At 45.5% G+C, this 20,330-nt stretch overlaps 1 protein-coding gene across 1 annotated transcript in view; it reads left to right on the top strand.

The window, feature by feature from the left end:
* Positions 1-5,150, top strand: part of LOC145398698 (uncharacterized) — a 6,644-nt gene extending 1,494 nt beyond the window's left edge. Inside the window, exon 3 of the mRNA XM_080271500.1 lies at positions 5,047-5,150. Within this exon, the coding sequence (XP_080127626.1) occupies positions 5,047-5,150 (104 nt within the window). The remainder of the gene's footprint in view (positions 1-5,046) is intronic.
* Positions 5,151-20,330: the final 15,180 nt, after the last annotated feature.

Here is a 20,330-nt window from a genome sequence, read left to right as displayed (position 1 = left end):
GGAAACAGCGCTATAGAAGAATTGCAGTTTGATCATAGGAAGATGTGGGTTGTCTTTCAAGCAATAAAGATCATTTAAGAAAATTCATTTCTCCTAACAACCATTCAGATTCAGTGTTGTTAGTCTTGAGAGGTTAATTTCCCGCTAGATTAATTCATATTTAGGTATACTTCATTTGGTTCATCATATGTTGTCATATATGTATACCCGTAATATAAATGTGAATGTAGGTGAATGTAGGGAAGAGTAAAGTTATGGTCGAGAGAAATGAAGTCAATGAATGTACAGTGAGGTTGGATGAGGAGGAAATGGATAATGTGAGTTGCTTAAGCACTTGGGTTGTGTGATGAGTAAGTTTGGAAGTATAGAGGGTGAAGTGCTTGAAAGGGTACAACAGGGTAGAAAAGTTGTTGGTTCTTTGAAAGCAGTGATAAAGAACAGGAAAGTGAGCATGGAAGTAGAAAAGTCGCTGCATGACAGTATTGTGATGCCAACTCTAACGTATGGAAGTGAAGCTTGGACCTTGTTGGAGGGACACAAGTGAAGAGTGAAAGGAGTGGAAATGAGTTATTTGAAAGGATCATGTGGAGACACATGGAGAGACAGACAAACAAATCAGGAAGTGAAGGAGCGTTGTGGTGCGGGTGTGGATATAATAGAAAGCTTTAGGAGAAATACACTCAGGTGGTTTGGCCACATTGAGAGGATGGAGGGCGAGAGACTGACGAAGAGAGTCTGTGTGCGAGTGAGGTGGAGAGAGGGAGAGGGAGGCCAAGGATGAGATGGAGGGATGGAGTGAAGAGGTATATGGGAGAGGCGGGTGTGAGCTGTGAAATGGCGGGGGACAGGGCGACATGGAGGCGAATTTGTTTGTGGCCACCCTTTACAGGATTAAGACGTCTGACACTAGAGAGAAAGAAATGTAGTCAAATTATATCAGATCACTTTAGGTCGCTTCATATTAGCTCACGTCCAGTCAGTACATATCCTGAAAGGATTCATTTTCTATTTCTCCTTGTTTTTCATGTTGTTCTTTTTGCCTACACTTAAATTGCATGCTCTTTCGCTTTTAAAACTGTTTGTGGAACGATGTTGTCATGGAACGAGGGGCAAGCTCTCTATGGGTACTGGAATAATCTTGGGGGTGCAAAAGTGGATGTATGTGGATTAACTGAAACTAAATGGTGAGGGGAGAGTGTGAGAGAATGGGAGTATGGATGGAGGATATGTGCAGGAGTAGGTGAGAATGTGAGTGCAAAAGAAGGCGTGTGTATTGTTGTGAGTAACTGATGGAAGGAGAATACAAGAGAGTATGGATCGTTGGATCAAGGATTGTGTGGGTAAGACTGAAAGTTGGACTACAAATGTGGGCAATTGTGTGTGTGGATGCGCCAACGCAAGATCGTGCAAACAGAGTGAGAGAAGAGTTCTGGACAAATGTTGAAGTGTGCATGGAAAAGTTTGAAAGGAATGAGAGAGTGTCTTTGATCGGTGATATGAATGGTAAAGTAGGAAATGTGAAGATGGATGGAGTAGTTGGTGAGTGGGGTGTGCCTACTGAGATGGATGAGAATGGCAGTGCATTAGTGAACATATGTGCCGGGAGGGGCTTGGTAATAGTCAATACCCTCTTCAGGCACAAAATGATCCACAGGTATACATGGCAAGTGATGAGAAGGGTGGATGGTGAACTGAATGAAAGGAAGGCAATGATTGATTATGTGTGTGTGGATGAAAGGATGCGAAGATGTGTAATGGATGCAAGAGCATACAGAAGTTGGGGGAGTGGGCTTTCTGATCACCACTTGGTGGTGGTCAGAATCAAGGTCCAAGTAAAATGGAGAAATGGAAGAGGGGGAGGACGGGAGGAAGGAGTAGATGTAAAGGGAGTGGAAAGGTTACAAGAGGATGAGAAAATGGCAGATTATAAGAGAGAAGTGGAGGAATGATTGGGTAAATATGAACTGGAGCACATGGGGGACGTGGAAGATATGTGCAAGATATTCACAGAGGAAATATATGCAGCATATGAGGCGGTGTGTCGGGTGAAGAGAAGACGAAAGGGGGTGCAAGGAACAGCATGGTGGAATGAAGAGGTGAGACAGACTCTGGCACAAAAAAAGCATGTAATGAATGGATGAGAAACAGGGGCGTGGAAGAAGCTGAGAGACAGAAGAAAGTTATATGTAGAAAGGAAGAGAGTGGTGAAAAGATTAGTAAGAGAAAGAAGAGAGTGGATGAGGAATTTGAAAGGAATTTGAGTGTAAAGTGGAGGGAATGTAAGAAATTGTTCTGGAAAGAGGTAAAGAGAGTCAGACAGGGTGGCAATGAAGTTAGTAGGGGAGTGAAAGAAAAAAATGGTAGATTTCTAGTTGAGAAGGGAGAAAAATTGAGCAGATGGAGAGAACCCTTTAATGATTGTTAAACACAGAGAATGAAAGTAATGCAAGTATAATTGGCTGGGGAATGGCTGGGAGAAGGAGGGAGGTGAGAAGACAGGAAGGAATCAGTAGGACGGAAGTTGTGGAAGCGGTGAAGAAAGTCAAAATGGGGAAAGCCCCATGAATTGATGGAGTGTGTGGTGAAATGCTGAAGCATGGGGGAGAGATAGTAGTAAAGTGGATGTGGAAGATCTGCAGATTGGCCTGGGAGGAAGGTAAAGTCCCGGATGATCGAACATCAGGTATGATTACTCCCTTGTACAAAGGGAAAAGGGAAAAAGAAGTGTCATAATCATACGGGCATTTGTCTTCTTAGTGTAATAGGAAAAGTATACGGTAGGAAAAGTATACGGTAGGAAAAGTATACGGTAGGATACTTATGGACAGAGTTAGGGAAATATCAGAGGAACAGGGAGGCTGTAGGAAGGGAAGAAGATCAGATATTCATTCTTAGATCTTTAGTAGACAAGTGTCTAGAGAAGGGAAAGAAATTGTATGCAGCCTTCATGGATTTGGAGAAAGCATATGACTGGGTGGATAGACAAGGGTTGTGGAAAGTATTAATATATGGAGTACATGGGGAGTTGTTGAATGCTGTGAAGAGTATGTATGATGGTGCTAAAGCTGCAGTTTATGTGGATAGTGAACTGAGTTAGTTTTTCTATTTGAAGGTTGGGCTTAAACAGGGATGTGTCATGTCTACATGGTTGTTCAATCTGGATATGGATGGGGGTTATACAAGAGGTACAAGGTAGGGCAGTGGATGTTGGAATGGCCCTAGTGAAAGAGGACAGTGTTTGGAAACTCCCTGTATATTGTTGTTTGCAGATGATACTGTGTTGTTAAGTGAAGACGAAAGGGAGCTGCATGGCTTTGTGGATGAGTTTGGGAGTATGTGTAAGAAACGAAATTAAAAGGTGAATGTAGGGATGAGTAAAGTTATGGTCTTCGAGAAAGATGAAGTCAGTGATTGTACAGTGAGGTTGGATGATGAGTAAATGCAAAATGTGAGTACATTTAAGTATTTGGGTAGTGTGATGAGTAAGGATGGAAGTTTGGAGGGTGAAGTGCTTGAAAGGGTACAAGAAATATAAAGGGTTGCTGTTTCCTTGAAGGCAATGATAAGAAACAGGGAAGTGAGCATGGAAGTGAAAAAGTTATTACATGACAGTATTGTGATACCATCTCTGACGTATTGAAGTGAAGCTTGGACGATGTTGGAGAGACACAAGTCAAGAGTGAGAGTAGTGAAATGAGTTATTTGAGAGGAGCCTGTGGAATCACATGGAGAGACAGACTGACAAATGAGGATGTGAAGGAGCGTTGTGGTGTGGATGTGGATGTGATACAAAGCATTAGGAGAAACACACTGATTTGGTATGGCCATGTGGAGAGGATGGAGAGTGAGAGACTGACTAGGAGAGTGTATGTGAGTGAGGTGGATGGGGAGAGAGGGAGGGGAAGGCCAAGGATGAGATGGAGGGAGGGAGTGGAGAGGTGTATGAGAGAGGGGGGTGTGAATTGGGAGTAGGCCAGTGAAATGGCGAGGGACAGGGTGACGTGGAGGCGATTTGTTTGTGGCCACCCACTATAAGGGATTAAGGCGTCTGGCAATAGATAGATAGATAAATTAAAGATACGAGGATTAGCCAAGAGTCTGGAATGAGTGTGTTGTGGCACGTTACCTCTTTCTATGCTACTGGGTAAGAAACGTCTATATGTGGAATCCAAGCTACTCGTTTATACTTTCTGAAAGTAGAATATAACTCTTTACACCGGTGAATGACAGCGTGAAGGGTAATAATGGGAGAGTAGTTTGTGAATAATAGGGTATCTTTAGATAGGAGAAAGACATTGGTCGATAAAATGTTCTTAGCTTATTGTTTAAAGTGGATACGAGACTTGTTGTAACATCTTTTGGTGTGGAAGAAAACATCAGATAGGACAGACGAGAATGTGTTATTGAGGAATCTGAGAGCATTGCAGAATATGCCTCTGAAAACTGTTACTTAATGCTCAGCCAGTGCAGATCTGCCATGGTTATAATTGCCTATATGGGTTGCTTACTGGAGGCTGAAATCGATTCTCATGAAAGACACAAACGAACATACGATCAATCTCCTGTCCTAACTCAGGTTCTGATTTGCAGGAAGGACAGGGAGGCTGTGGAATATTCCTCTGTGTCTTGTTCTAACTTGATAAATCTTAGATGCGACACGAAAATTACCGCAGATTTTAAGTGTTTTCTGCAGGAAGATCAGGGAAAGGAGTGCAAAATCTTGTCTAGTTCTTCCTGTAAAACCATATCTAAGTTACGACGGGGAATCGATCGTAAATATGATTATCACATACCAGAATACGCATGGACTCGTAATCTCGTCAGTTAAAGAAGCTCCCTGGCACCTTTTCTTAACCGACTTTTGCTTCTTACACATTATTTTCCTGGTGTGTGTTACATAAATCATTCTAATATTGCCATGGTCTGCATAGATAACATGTCAAAGGCTATCAGTCAGCCATATCCAAAATGAAATCGCTAAGGAAGAGGTAATATGGTGTTTCCTTAATAGATAAGAATACCGGCCATGGTGCTATTTGCCAACAGGTCAGTGCGATTTCTACATGAGCAGGAGCAGCTACTTACCATTGCCATTGGGTACGTTGGCCCAGAAGAACAGCCCTCTCGCTCCTGCCATGGATAGAGGGTAAGTGTGCTGACAACAATGGTCTGTCTACCTACCAATCACTCAGTCAGTCAGTCTGTCAGTCCATCCCTCCATTTCATTACAAACACAGGTGACTCATCTTTTAAGAATGAAATATTTGTCTGAGTGACTTCTGAAGGTTGGTGGAGGCGTGTGTAACGGTAGGAAAACTGCCATAAATTGTAACGGCTTAATGTCATACATTTTCGTCATCCTTTCATGTCCAGTAACTCAAGGAAAAGAATTTATATTGTTATTTATTTATTTATTTATTTATTTGTATTTCTTTTGATTTGTCCCATTTAGAACAGGAATCCAATTTGCAGTGATACTTGGTTAGCGAGTAGAGGTAGGGGAGAAGATGAGAGAGAGAAGAGAGAGGTATATAGGGGAGGGGTGAGTTGGGGGCTTGGAGGCGATTTGTCTGCGGCCACCCTTTGCGGGATTAGGGCGTCGGGCTATACATAGATAGATAGACTTGGCCAGGCAGAGCCATGACGGTCACCTCCTCCTCTCTTGCTAGAACATCAACATTGAACATAATGGTTAGAAGGAAATACCATTTAGTTCTGTTAATTTTTTGCCATATTTTACTTGCATAGGCTTCATTCTTGACGCCTGGTGTAGAACCCAAACTTGAGCTAAGGAATCAAACTGTGACATGTACCGTACCCTAGAAAATAACACAGTCCTTAATGTAATAGTTATACTAATTAGAAAAATATATATTTATATGAATGAGCACAGAAACATGCATCCATTTGACATGGTAGCCTAATATTTACATATTATCGTACGGTACAAGATACACCTGTTCGTTAGAATATACTATAATTAATACTGTAGGTAAATACAAAGCATATAATTCACAGGTACTAATTTTCAGTGTTTTAATCACGAAATGATTTTCTAATTTACTCCAAGGAACTGCCAGCCATCAGGTATTGAATCTTACTATGTGTGAAGGGATATTAACACGTGGGAAGGTAGTTTAACACAAACTCTAAAGCCTGGCCAATGGAACATCTGAGAGTTGTAGGTATATTAGATTAAGTTGTAATATTTAGTTAGGTGCACTAGCCTGTGACCAGTGACCTGCCAACCCATTATTTACGACTGTTGGCCATCCCATCACTACAGTGATGACTGTCTGTTATATTCCCAGTGGTCCAAGATGTTATACTTACCTGTCATCCTATCACTACTGTGATGACTGTTTGTTATATTCTCGCTGCCCCAAGATGTTTTATTTACCTGTCAATAGATTGTTCGAAATTGTAGGGATGAATAATCTTCATCAACTCATTCACTATTACAGATCATACATAATCCAAGTCGCTTTGTAGTATCATGTTGAAATGAATAATGTAATTGCAGTGAAGGAATTGATTTGTGTACTTCCCCCTCCCCCTTCTCTCTCTCTCTCTCTCTCTCTCTCTCTCTCTCTCTCTCTCTCCTCCTCCTCCTCCTCCTCCTCCTCCTCCTCCTCCTCCTCCTCCTCTTCTTTCTTTTCTTTTTCTTCTTTTTTCGTTTTCTTATCTCATCTTCTTTTTCTTCTTCATCTTCCTTGTACCTTTTTTGTTGATGTTGATATGGATGATGGTGATGATGGCTGTGATCGACTTCTACTTTTTGTTGATATTGATGCTGATGTTGATGATGACGATGATGATCTTGAGGTTGGTGCTGTTGATGTCGTTTCTCCTCTTCTCTTCTTTTTCCTCCTGTTCTTCTTCGCAGTGCCATGGCTTTGGTGGAATCGGGTTTATATGACAAGTGGCTGAAGTGCTCCCTGCCTAACACCACGGCCTGCATCAACCCACCCATGGTCACCACCGTCACTACTGTCCTCTCCCTCACCAATTTCTGGGTGAGTGGGGAACGTCTTATGAATATCCTTTTTTTTTTTGTATGGAAGAAATAAGAAACCAAAGGCCAGGAACCCGCATAATCATTCCCTCCATGCAAAAACCAAAAACATGATAACAAAGAGCCAAATTCAAGATCCGATCATTTCGAGATGCTTGGACACACTGCATTTGAAAGACTGGACATCATAGGCAGTAGGAAATAGGCCTACAGACAGATGGAGACAGTTCCAGAGTTGACCTGTTGCGTACATGAAGGACTGGGAGTAACGGTTGACTCTTGCATTTGAGAGTTGGACAGAAATGGGATGAGTTTGTTTATACTCTGACTTGGCCTAAAATTGCCTTATCTCCATCTTGACTGCCGAGTTGTAGCGACAGCATAGCACCAGAATCAGATGTTTTAGGTACTCTTTTTACTCTACCTTGGCCTAAAACTGCCATCTGTTCATCCTAAATGCTGAGTTGTAATGATAAATTAGCACCAGAATCAGATGCTAGTCACGAAGAAACTCAAGGGATCAGGATATAGAATCATAGCACAGTGTTTATTTTAGCCATGAAGCTACGTGAAATAAGCTGCAAAAGTACGAAAATCTGGGCCAAGTGAAAAGGATGGTCAGCTTGTGGACTAAACTTGAGTGCTTAGGAGCTTTCTAACCTCTCCATTTGAGGCAAATTTACAACTAACCCTATTTTTCTATTGTTTGTTAGTTGCATCTTTTTCTTTTTTTTAATATAGGCAAAGTAACGCAAATAACATACGAAGTTATTAATACGTCGCATGCCGAAAGAACACGTAAGTCAGAAATGCTATAAAGCCTTCTTAAGAGACGAGAATGCACCCACAAGAGCCTTTCTCGAATATCATCCTTCTTAATTTGTATGTGTACCAGGTAAGGTAATATTTCTTGTGTGTTACTGATGCAATATGCGTTGACTACATGTATGTATGTATGTAACTTACGTATGTATGTATATATGTATGCATTTATCTATATCTGTCTATCTATCTCATTACTTCTCTGTCTATTTGTCTCTCTGTCTGTCTACTTCTCTGTCTATCTGCCTATCTATATCTCTGTCTATCGATCTGTCTATCCATCTCTACTTCACTATATATCTATCTATTTATCCATGTGTCTGTCTACTTCTCTGTCTGTCTGCCTATCTATCTATCTATCGATCTATCTATCCATTTACCTCTCTCTCTCTCTCTCTCTCTCTCTCTCTCTCTCTCCCCCACTACCAAGCCGTTGCAGTCGTGGGGGGGCTCTGGGGTCGGGGGCTGGGGCCTGATGGCTGGGGTGGTTTAGTTATGTACTGCTTCCCCCGCCCTTCGGTCCCAGTCCTTGACCCTACTAATTTTCTTGGTCCTTTTTCTTCCATTCTGTTCTTTTATCTTCTTTTCTTCTCACCTTCCTAAGGTGTGAGAGCCGTGCTGATGGGATGCAAGGCTGTCTCTTTTGTGTCAGTCGCGAACGGCCTCAGGGAACCATGGGTTACGGTAGCCCTTGTATCTTTCGTCCTTACTCCTGACTCAGGCTCTCAGGAGCGGACCAGTTTAATTCCCGTTTGTACAATTAGGCTCACCATGGCCAGTAATGAAGCTTCTCTTATCCAAGGAGCAACAGAAGATGCTCCTCCAAAAGCTTCTCCCGGTCAGGCGGATCCCCCCTCCCCCACTTTTCCGCCCCTTTCCTCCTCTTCCTATCCTTCTGTTTCTTCCCCTCCCCTTCCTCCCCTCTCTTTCCGTATCCTTCATCAATATCATCAATTTTCGGCCGCCAAACATGACTCAAGCACTTCAACATAAAGCCAACGGCAAACGACCTCCTCCGACAAATAGGCCCCGATGTCACATTCTCGTCACGCCCTAATGGCGACCGCCTCTTGACAATTCAAACTGCTGCACAAGCTGAGAAGGCATTGTCACTTACTGAATCCTATCTTGGCAGTTCCAGATGTCCACCTAAACTCTACCGCCGGAACTGTTCTGATCCCATCATAAATATCCATGGGAGACCACAATTTCTCAGAATGTTCTGTTGATCTCCAAGCAAGCTTGTCTGCCCAACACCTCACAGTAATTTCTGTCCAGTGCTACATGCTTCTCCCGCAGGAGCGTCGCAAATACTCAGCAAATATCGCCAAAATCATATTCAAGGACCGCAATCTTCCTGCCTCTGTGATTATTGGTGGCACACGACTCCGGGTCAAGGAATACACGCCTTGTCCTCGACAGTGCTCTTCCTGTTGGCGTCATGGCCACCCAGCCAAATGCTGTAGGTCAGAGGCAGTCTGCCCTACCTGCACCCAACCCAGCCACACCTCCTCAGCCTGCTTAGTAGAGATACAAGTCTGCCCAAACTGCCAACGCTCTCATGCTGCCTCGTCCTGGAAATGTCTGGTATACGTTTTTGAAACTGAAGTGTCTAGGATCCGCTGGAGAGAAGGTCTCTCCCTCTGTGCAGCACGTTAACGTGCCCGAGACTTAGGATTCGCTTCCCGTTTCACTTACGCTCGAATAGCCCACCCTGTCCCCACTACCTCTGCTGTTTCTCAGTCCGGTTACACGGCAAATGTTACAACCTCTAATTCCTTTTCTGCCATCACCCCCATATCTGACACACCTGTTCCCTTGATATTGCCAGTTTCCAGCTCCTCTACTGGCGTCGGCATCTTTTCCTGTCTCTACTCATACCTCCTCACCTAACCCTCTGACTGTCACTGTTGTCTCCTCTCCCTCTGTCTCTGTTCTCCCCTCTTCTTCTTCCCCTTCTCCCCCGTCCTGTTTTGCCTCCTACTTTCAGGCCACATCCTGTTTCTCTTTCCACCTCTTTCTCTGTCCTAGACTGTTCCACTCCTACCTACTCCCTGTCACCTTTATTGTCCACTCCTCTCTCTTCCCCTCATCGCCTTTCTGGTTCTGCTGCTCCCCCTCACTCTTCCACTTCTTTCCACCAACGACTACTCCCTCTGCCACAGTGTGGTGCCCGCCGTCTGTCTCCCTCTGACAAACGTGGGCTGCCCTCCACCGCATCAGATACAAAGGGTTTCACAAAACCCTCACATTCTCCCCCTACTCGCAAGATGCATACCGCCCGTCCCTCGCTCTCTGCAACTCCTACTCCAACAAAGATCCTTGTCTCGAATCCACGGTCTGGTCCCAACCCTATCCCAGCTCCACAGACCACTCTACAACCTGATCTAACTCCTCTGTCGACACCGCAGACGACACTCTCAACAGTTGCTGAGGGTGAAACCCTCACAGACATCATGGAGTTTCTGGCGACTCATTTACAGGAACCCATGAGTCCTGAAAAAGCGCTTCATATGGCTGAAATCCATTCAGCTCCTTCTGATCTCCCTCCCATTCCCATCCCTCTTTCCCCTCCTGCCCCCCTCTTTTCTTGTTCCAATCCCTCTCCTTTATCCCTCCCTATGCCACTGGCTATAGTGACTGTCCCTATCGTCTGCCTCTTCCACCCTCTGCTCCTATTCCTACTATCAAACCAACTCTGTGATGTATGATACTAGTCTGTTGTAAATTCATTTTCCTGTTTATTATATTTTATCATTTGTACATTTTCGTAGTTTTTTTTTCCTTTCTTTTCTTTGGTTTTCCTTTATTTAGTGTTGTAAATTTTAGTATGTCTCTTGTACAGTGGAACCTTCAAAGTTTCATGGCCCATCGTAATGACCTTTGTTATCTTCTTTCGGTTCACCATCTTTCCTTAGTCTGATTACAAGAACCCCGTTTGTCTTCGCCCCCAGTACCAATACCTGACTATTGCTTCTTGATTTTTCCTGCTTCTCTTCCTGTTTCAGCTATCTTAGTTCACTGCACAGTTCCTCTAGATTCGAATGTCTATCCCTTCACACCACGGATCCATGTCATTTTATTCGTGTCTTTCTCGGATGCTGGATTACGATCATTTCTGTATATTTCTCTCCCTCCCAGCCTATTGATTTCCCTGCCTTATCTCTTTTATTATCACAGTTACCCACCCAAATTTCATTGATGAGAGATTCCACTGTCACCATGCCTTATGGGGCAGTGATATTACTAATTCGAGTGGTCGCCGCCTTGAGTCTTTTATTTTTAATAATGATTTATCCTTATTGAATATGGGAGCTTCAGTGCATTTTGATGCTAAAACTCATACTTTCCCCTGTCTAGATCTCCCCTTGTGTTCCTCTTCTCATTCTTTAGATTTCCATTGATCTTTTCTTTCGGACGTTGAATACAGTGATCACTTTCCTATCAAACATACTCTTAATACATATTGTCCAGTATATTGTACAGACCCCCTCGATGGTGTTTTCAGAAAGCTGACTGGCCGTTATTTACTTCTTCAACTGTTCCTTCTATACCCCCTTCTTCCTTCTCTACTGTTTTAGATGTGCTCACCTTTTTTAAATTTGTTAGTTCTGAGTGCAGCTTTGACTGCGATTCGTAGGTCGTCCCCGTCCTTATACTTCTAAGTGTGTTCCTTGGTGGGATTCGGAATGTACTGTGGAACTCCGTGTTAAACGTGCACGTTGGAAGAGTTACCTACACATTTCTACTGTTTAAAAAGGCCCGCACTCTTCTTCATAAGACTGTTAAATGAGCTAAACACCATAGCTGGACATTATACATTTCCACGATTACTACCAATCCACCCATTGCTTCCGTCTGGAAACATATACGCAAAATACCCGGTAAGCATCTTCCCATGACTTCTGCTGTCCTCCATTTGGATTGGGAGTCAGTTTCAGATGCTCATCTAGTTGCTAATGGCTTAAGTAGCGGCTCTCATCTTCCACCTGAATTCCATGCCCTTAAAGCTGTTACTGAATATATGCCTGTTGCCTTCAAGCTGACGTCTAGTTAGTCGTATAATGCGCCATTCACGCTCCATGAATTGTCGTCTGCCTTTTGCCTTTGTAAAAACACTTGCAAGGGTCCTGCCGGCATACGCAATAATATGCTCCGTCACCTTTCCCCCCAGGCCCTGGCCTTATTATTATCTATTTATAATTGTATGTGGATGGAGGGTGTCATTCCTCCCTCTTTTAGTGATGCTGTCATTCTCCAGTTTCTGGTGCCTCAGAATGGCCTACTTCTCATGGCTTTCGGTTCTCTCCTCTTAAGTCTCATTCTATTACTTTTACTCGTTCTCACTTTATTTCTCAACCACCTCTTTTTCTCTGTGACTCTTCTGTTCCATAAAAAACCTCCGCTTCCTTTCTTGGCCTTCTTTTCGACTCCCGTCTTACTTGGAAGGATCATATTGCCTGCCTAAAAATCTCAGCCTTGCAAGGCCTTCGTCTCTTCCAAACTTTGTCTCATGTGACGTGGGGTGCTGATCGGAATACTCTCCTTCGTCTCCATGTTGTTCTTGTTCTTTCCAAACTTGATTATGCTTGCCAAGTTTATTCTTCCACTTCAGACACCCTCCTCTAACAACTTGATTATGTGCATCATCACGGCTTGCGTCTGGCTCTTGGTGCTTTTAAGTCCTCCCCAGTTGAGAGTCTGTATGCTGAATCAGGAGTTCCATCACTTTTCCACCATTGTGCTCTACTTTCTCTTTGTGCCTATGTTAAGTTTCACTGTTTTGCTCATACTCCTTCTCAACTTCCTCCCAGTCCTGACTTAGACATGTTTTCCACTCCTAAGGCCATGCAACCTTTTGCAGTTCGAGCTCGTACTCTCCTCTCGCACTCCTCCCTTACTGTTAGTAATATTTTCTCTTTCCGCACATGTCTTTTTACCCCGTGGCTACTTCCGTGACCCCAAGTTTGTCCTTCCATTTTCCCTTACTCCAAGTCTAGTTCTTCTTCATTCATTCTCTTTTCCCGGTTTTCTGATCATCTCGCCCACCACTCTTCTGCAGTCCCTATATACACTGATGGTTCAAGAACCCCAACGGGTGTTGTATTCGCGATTCTCTTTCCTGACACCTTTTATCATATTAGCCTTCCTGCTTATGCAAGTGTTCAAACAGCAGAGTTGTATGCCCTCTTGTTTGCGTTGCTGTATACTTGTCGTGCCTCCTCTCCCTCATTTGTGATATTCTGTATTCATATAGTGTTCTGTCCCTTCTTCAGTCACCTTCTGCTTCTCACCCTTTAGTCCTTCGTATCTCAGAATGGTTGTTCCGTATCTCCTCTCGTCGTAAAACAGTCCAGTTCTGGTGGGTTCCAGGGCATGTGGGCATCGCGGGCAATGAACGTGCTGATCAGTTGGCTCGCACGACTGTTGCCAGAGATGCCTCTCCTTCCTTCCTCATTCCAGTCTCTGATATTTTTCCTGCCTTATCTTCCTTCCTTCAGCATTGGTGGCAGTCTTGCTGGGAATCTATCACTAATAATAAACTACGTGTTGTGAAACCGTTTATTTCTTCTTGGTTAACCCCTTGCCACCTTAATAGGAGGTGGGAGATTGCTTTAGCTCGTCTTAAAATCGGTCATACTAGACTTACCCACTCTTATTTGGTGTCTAGTGGTCGCCCCCCTACTTTGTACTCCTTGCAATACCATTCTCTCCGTACGCCATATTATCCTTGATTGTCCTCTTTACATTCTACAACGACGTATTTCATTTCCTTTTTTGTCTCTCCTCCAACGTCCCCCCCCCCCCCTTCTTGCGGACTTTCTCCAAGAATCACCGTATTTTTCCTTCCATAATATCATGTCCTTCCTAACCTCTATTGGTCTTCTTTCCGACATCTAATTCCGTTCCTTACAGCAACCCCATCTCAGATATGATATACTTCTTTCACTGACCCATTTCTTTCACGACGCCTTGTCTGTGCTCCCGACCCAGCCAGCGTACACAACTTGTAGCCGTGATCAGGCTTTGTGCTGCTCTCTCTCTCTCTCTCTCTCTCTTTCCTGTCTGTCATCAGTGTGTCTATCTACCTGTCTAACTGTCTGTCTGTCTATCTGTCTATCAGTCAATCAGTCAATTAATCATTTTACCACATTATCTATCTATCTATCTATCTATCTATCTGTATAGGGTTCTTGTTATTTTTTGTACCCTGGGTTTCTTTAAGATATAGGCTACTGAAAGAACATGACATTAGCCGAAAAAAAATATAAAGTAGGCAGGAGAGAGAGAGAGAGAGAGAGAGAGAGAGAGAGAGAGAGAAACAGAGACAGAAAGACAGATACTGTAGATGGATCGAGAGAGAGAGAGAGAGAGAGAGAGAGACCGTTACAAAGGTTCTATTACCCCCCCCCCCGAGTCTGTCTCGCTCTGCTCTGCCGTACACCGTGTATTGATAATACTAATATTAATAATATTAATATTATCATTGCACATCTTCCCTATCCTATCCCTTGCCTAGAGTCCCTACCGACGGTAACTAGTGAACCCTGCGGGCAGTGCCACAAGGGGGGCCCTTAGAAGGGCTGCTAAGTCGAGGCGGCAAGGGTGGCAAATTTTTTCCCTGTTGTTAGGAGGCAGTGCTTCATAACCTGCCACTGTTAGGGTTAGGGCTAGGCCAGGCCCCCCGTGTAGGGAACTGTCTGTTCACCCTGCCCCTACACCCGACTCTGTCACCCAGCAAGAGGGATATAGGGAACGGTATGCATGGGGTTTAGTTGTGGTGGACAGATTAGGTAGGGTGTGTCAAACTTTGTAACAGAGTCTGTACAACATGATGTAAAATTGTATTGTGTAAGACATGCTGTGTAATATATTGTGACAGACACGCTGTATACACACACTCGGACACAAGGACTCACACCTCTCTTCCTGACATAATTTAATATGCACAGTACGCAGACAACCTACTGCGCATTCATCTGATCCTACCCCCCTCCCATTCACCTTAAACATAGTTTATCACACACATATTCTGCAAACAACTCACCGCACACTTCATCTGACCCCCCGTCCTCCCCATCATCTCTTTAACATTACATATGCACATACTCCGCAAAAAACTCCCCATTAACCTCTGATCTGACACCCGTCCACCACCTCTCTTACATAGTTCATTACACACATATTCTGTAGACAACTCACCGTACATCACTTATCTAACACCCCCCGTTATCTTTTCAAACACAGCCTTTTACACACATTCTGTAAACAACTCACCATACATCTTTCATCTGATACCCCCCCCTCATCTCTCAAACATAGATTATTACACACACTCTTTAGACAGATAAATATACATCACTCATCTGCCACCTACCCCATCTTTCAAACACAGCTTCTTACACACATTCTCTGCAGACAACTCACCATACACCGCTCATCTGACACCCCCCCATCTCTCTAAAATAGATAATTACACACATTCTGCAGGCAACTCACCATACACTGCTGATCTGCCCCCCCCCCCTTCGCTATCATCCCCGGTGCAGCTCCGCGACCCCCTCCCACCCCGTGGCGCCTAATTCAGCTAAAGATGTCACAGGGGGTACAAAACCACACTCTAATAGATCGCCCCAAGGGAATATCCAGATACCCACCCGCCAAATGGTGTACAGTGTGTGGCTTGACAGCAGTAAAAAAGCAAGTAATTAACTGCCTCTCCCCTAACTGCCCCAACGTTTGCCACACACAGTGTCTAGACGACTCCCAGCCTGACTTTGACTGCACCACAGTAGGAGATCTGAGGCAGTGCCTGAACATCACTGATCCTGTTGTGCACCTAACCACACCCACCAAGGACACATCACCTAGCAACACTGCTTCCCCGTCCACCTCTGAGGAAGTAGACGAGTTATTCCAGCTAGATGCCACTGCGCTGGTGGACATCATCCTAAACCTAAGAAAGGAAAACAGGAGATACAAGGTCATCCTCGATTACTTTGACAGGATCTCCAAGGATTTGGCTGAGAAACGCGATGCTGTGGTAACAATCCTCAACTTTATAGATAACATCGCCGCCACACAGACCAGCCTCAATAACTTGACTGTCAACAATATCTCCAGCTCTGCCCGTGGCTACAACATTGACAAGGACTGGCAGAAACAAATAACAACTCACAAAGAAGCAAGGGAATGGTGGGCCTCAGGGAAACCACATGCCTTACAGAGAAGTTCCACTAGCACCGTCACCACAGGTACACAAGTACACCTGTCTGATCCCCTGTCCACCTCAACACAGGTGAACATACCCAACCCAGAGGCTTCTTTACCACAAGTGCACATACCAAACCCCCTGCCCACCTCAACACAGGTGCACAAACTCAACCCACAGGCTTCCCTACAACAAGTACACATACATGACCCCTGGGCTCCCTCACCCCAACCAAGTAACCCTTATCCACTGCCTCCTCCTATCAAGACTGGAGGTACACCGGCAACGCCACCCATTACTCAGACCACCAATTCCATCAACTCAACTGACACGAACATCAGTAATACCATCAACAACACTGGCAACAACAACATTAGCAGTGACACCAACAACACCTGCAGAATCACCAACACCACCAGCAACAACTCCAATAATAGCAGCAAAATCACCAACACCACCAGCTACAACTCCAATAATACCAGCAGAATCACCAACACCACCAGCAACAACTCCAATAATACCAGCAGAATCACCAACACCACCAGCTACAACTCCAATAATACCAGCAGAATCACCAATACCACCAGCAACAACTCCAATAATACCAGCAGAATCACAAACAACATTAGCAGAAAGACAAACAACAACAGCAGATACACCAACAACAACAGCAGATACACCAACAACAACAGCAGATACACCAACAACAGCAGATACACCAACAACAGCAGATACACCAACAACAGGGGTGGCAACAGCAACAGCACCAGCAGCAACTCCAATAACACCAGCAGCAGCACCAACAATATCAGTGGCAACACCAACAACACTCTAAAAAATCATCCAACTAAGAGGACCTTCACAATCTGCACCCACAACCCAAAAGGCAAAGCAGGTTGTTGCTTCAACGACAACAGCAACAGCGAGAGTTGCCCATCACAGCCTTCTTGGACCTCCCAGGATCATACGCACCCAGCTGCACCCCATACCCACAAACCAGGAGGACCTGAATCACTACCGGCCAACTCATTCCCCCCCCCCCCAGTCCACAGACGTGACAACCTACCTGGTAAGAAAGCCAGGACTCGCACCCACACATCAATCAACAAGACGGACTGGCCAGACCCACACTACAGTACTGCACATTCACACAACCCTCGTACAGTGATTCCTCACCAACCAGCTCTACTACTGCCCTCATTAGCTACCCGAGGCTCATCAAAGACTTACTGCTACCACTGCAAATGAAGTGGACATTCTGACAAAAATTGCCGCTGGCTTAGCTGGTGTGACCACTGTCACCGTGTTGGTCACGCCATTGAAAACTGTCGCACCCTCAAGCTCAGGAAAGGGAAGAGACAATCTCTCGCCAGCTGTCACTGCTGGTTGACACACTCCACAGGCACTTCTTGAGGCTTGCACCCATCAGTGGCTCACCAACCCCTCTCTCAAAACCCCATAACACACAATTCCCCCAGTCGCGCCGGAACTATGCCAGCTGTTAATAATACAGAGAAATTGACAATCATTTCAGCAAGTGTCAGGGTCCTCCAAACCAACATAGGAGACCTGAACCACTCTTTTATTATACCACACAATCCGGATATCATTGCCACTGTTGAGACCTTTCTCAATCCTTCAGTACCTACTAACTTCGGCCAAATAAAAGGATACTCAGCATGGCATCCAAGGGATCGTGCCCACGGTACCTTTGGGGGCATGGCTGTCTGCTTCCGAGATGGCCTCACTGTGATGGCCGTAGATGTCGACATGGAGGAGCACCTGGAGATGTCATTCTTCAAGCTGTGGACAAACAGCAATGACACATTCCTACTCTGCGTCAGCTACCGGCCTCAGTGGCAGGGAAGTGTCCCCATCCAATTCATTCATGCCAACACTAGACTCACTGCTCCTCCAACACTCCTACAAACACCTTATTATTGTTGGTGACCTTAACCAACACCTTGTGGCAAGACCATTTCAGGAGCTATTAACAAATTATGGACTCACCAATCATGTCACTTTTCCCACCCACATCTCAGGCTCATCCCTGGACCTAGTCATCTCCGACCTTCCAGAGAACGCGATCACCTGTGGCCCCTTGGGAATGGTGGGATCATCAGACCACTCAGCGATCCTCACCACTATCAGGACCTCAGTTGAGCGGGACGAGTCTGCACCCCGCACCAACTGGCTGTGGGCTCGGGGAGACTGGGACAGCCTCATAGGGGAGCTGGACTCAATGGAGTGGACGTTATTACTCCATTGTGACGTCGACTCACAAGTAGACATCTTCAACAACGTCCTACTATCCCTACAGAGGAAATTTATACCAAGCCAAAAGTACAAAACCAAACCTCGGGATCAGCCATGGTTTGGCTTTCAGTGTTGGACTGCTGCTGATGCCAAGAGCAGGGCCTGGACGAGGTACAAGTCTCACCCCTCACAGCAGAACAAAAATGCCCACGAAGAAGCCTGCAAGAACATGAGACGACTTCAAAAACAAGCCATACAATGCTGGAGAGAGGCTGTAAAAACCAAACTCAGTGGTTGGAATGTAAGCAGCAAAGAGTGGTGGAGTGGGGTTCAACAGCATCAGGGCCTAGTTGCTGACAATACCATCTCACCACTCACCAGGCCTGATGGAAGCATAGCCACCCATGCCACCGACAAGGCCCAACTATTAGCTGCTCACTTCTCCTCCAAAATGTCTGTACCGGATCCCACACTGCCTCCCCCAAAGATTCATCCTCTCACCAATGCCTCACTGGAGAATTTTATCATCACCACTGAGGAGGTCATGAAACAGCTGCTCCTGCTGGATCCCAAAATGGCACTCGGGCCTGACAACATCAGTCCTCATGTCCTCAAGAGACGTGCTGCACAGCTGGCTCCACCCCTCACCATCATCTTCAACAACTGCCTCTCCTCCTGTAAGTGGCCAACACAGTGGAAAGAAGCTAGAGTGGTGGCAGTACACAAGAAAAATAGCAAAAGTGACCCAAAGAACTGCAGACCAATATCCCTTCTATCCATCGTTGGAAAGATAATGGAGTCACTCATGACCAGCAAGATCACCAGCTTCCTGGATTCCCACCATCTCCTCAACACCAAGCAGTTTGGCTTCAGGAAGGGGAAGTCGGCTGCGGACCTTCTCCTCCTTCAGTCCGCTGCTTGGAATCACTCTCTTGACAGAGGATTGGACACCTTCGTTGTGGCTCTAGACATAGCTGGAGCCTTTGACAGGGTGTGGCACCAGGGGATCATCGCCAAACTGGGGAGCCTGGGTGTCGCGGTGCCCTCCTGAACCTCATCCAGGATTACCTCAGTTGTAGGACCCTCAGAAAGGTAGTAAACGGCCACACATCCAACCAATTCCCCATAATGGCCAGTGTTCCCTAAGGCAGTATACTCAGGCCTCTCTTCTGGAATGTATACTTCATTGACATCCTCCAACTCATTCCAGAGGCTAAAGCATATGCGGATGACTGCACTCTGTCATTCTCCTGTGACAGAAGTGAGTGGCAGGACACAGTCTACAGCATCAACTAGGCACTAGAGAACATAGTGTCTTGGAGCAAGCGATGGCAAGTCACCCTGGCCCCTGACAAGACACAGCTGATGCTTATTTCCAGCAGGCAGGACCTAGCTGACTTGCCCCCACCGGATGTACAGCTAGAGGGAAGAAAGCTTCTCCTACAGGACTCCATCAACATCCTCGGAGTAGAGTATGATGCGGGCCTTTCGTTCACCAGCCATGCCAGGAAAGTGGCCAAGAATGCAGCCTGGAGACTGAACTGTGTCCGCCGAGTATCTCACCTACTGGACGCCAAGGGAGTGGAGGTGCTTTACAAGGCACAAGTTCGCTTTGTCATGGAGTATTCTCCACTTGCCTGGTCTTCATGCCCTCCCTCTTACCTGGCCACCCTAGACCGTGTCCAGGCCAGAGCTCAACGACTAGTGCGACTCAAAGCAGCCTCACACCAGCCTGCCCCCTTCCAACCCCTCCAGGAGCGCAGGGATGTGGCAGGTCTGTGTGATGCACAAGGCTCACATCCTACATACCTGCCACCTAGTGACCCTACAACTCCCTTCGCCCCCACCGGCCACACACTTCACCAGAGCAGCCTCATTCAGACAGCAACAAATGGACGTCCCCTACTCCAGGACGGAACACCACTTCCGCTCCTTCCTGCCCCGATATGGCCGCCTGTGGAACAAGCTGGTATGCCACAATGACATCAGCCACAACGACTCCCTACAAGCCTTCAAGCAAGAGGT

The sequence above is a fragment of the Coenobita brevimanus genome, chromosome 46 (assembly GCF_032717465.1).
Source record: "Coenobita brevimanus isolate Jiangsu-jjx chromosome 46, ASM3271746v2, whole genome shotgun sequence".
Taxonomy (NCBI): Eukaryota; Metazoa; Arthropoda; class Malacostraca; order Decapoda; family Coenobitidae; genus Coenobita; species Coenobita brevimanus.
Note: the sequence above shows the minus strand (reverse complement) of the source record. Positions and strands in the feature narration are given on the sequence as shown.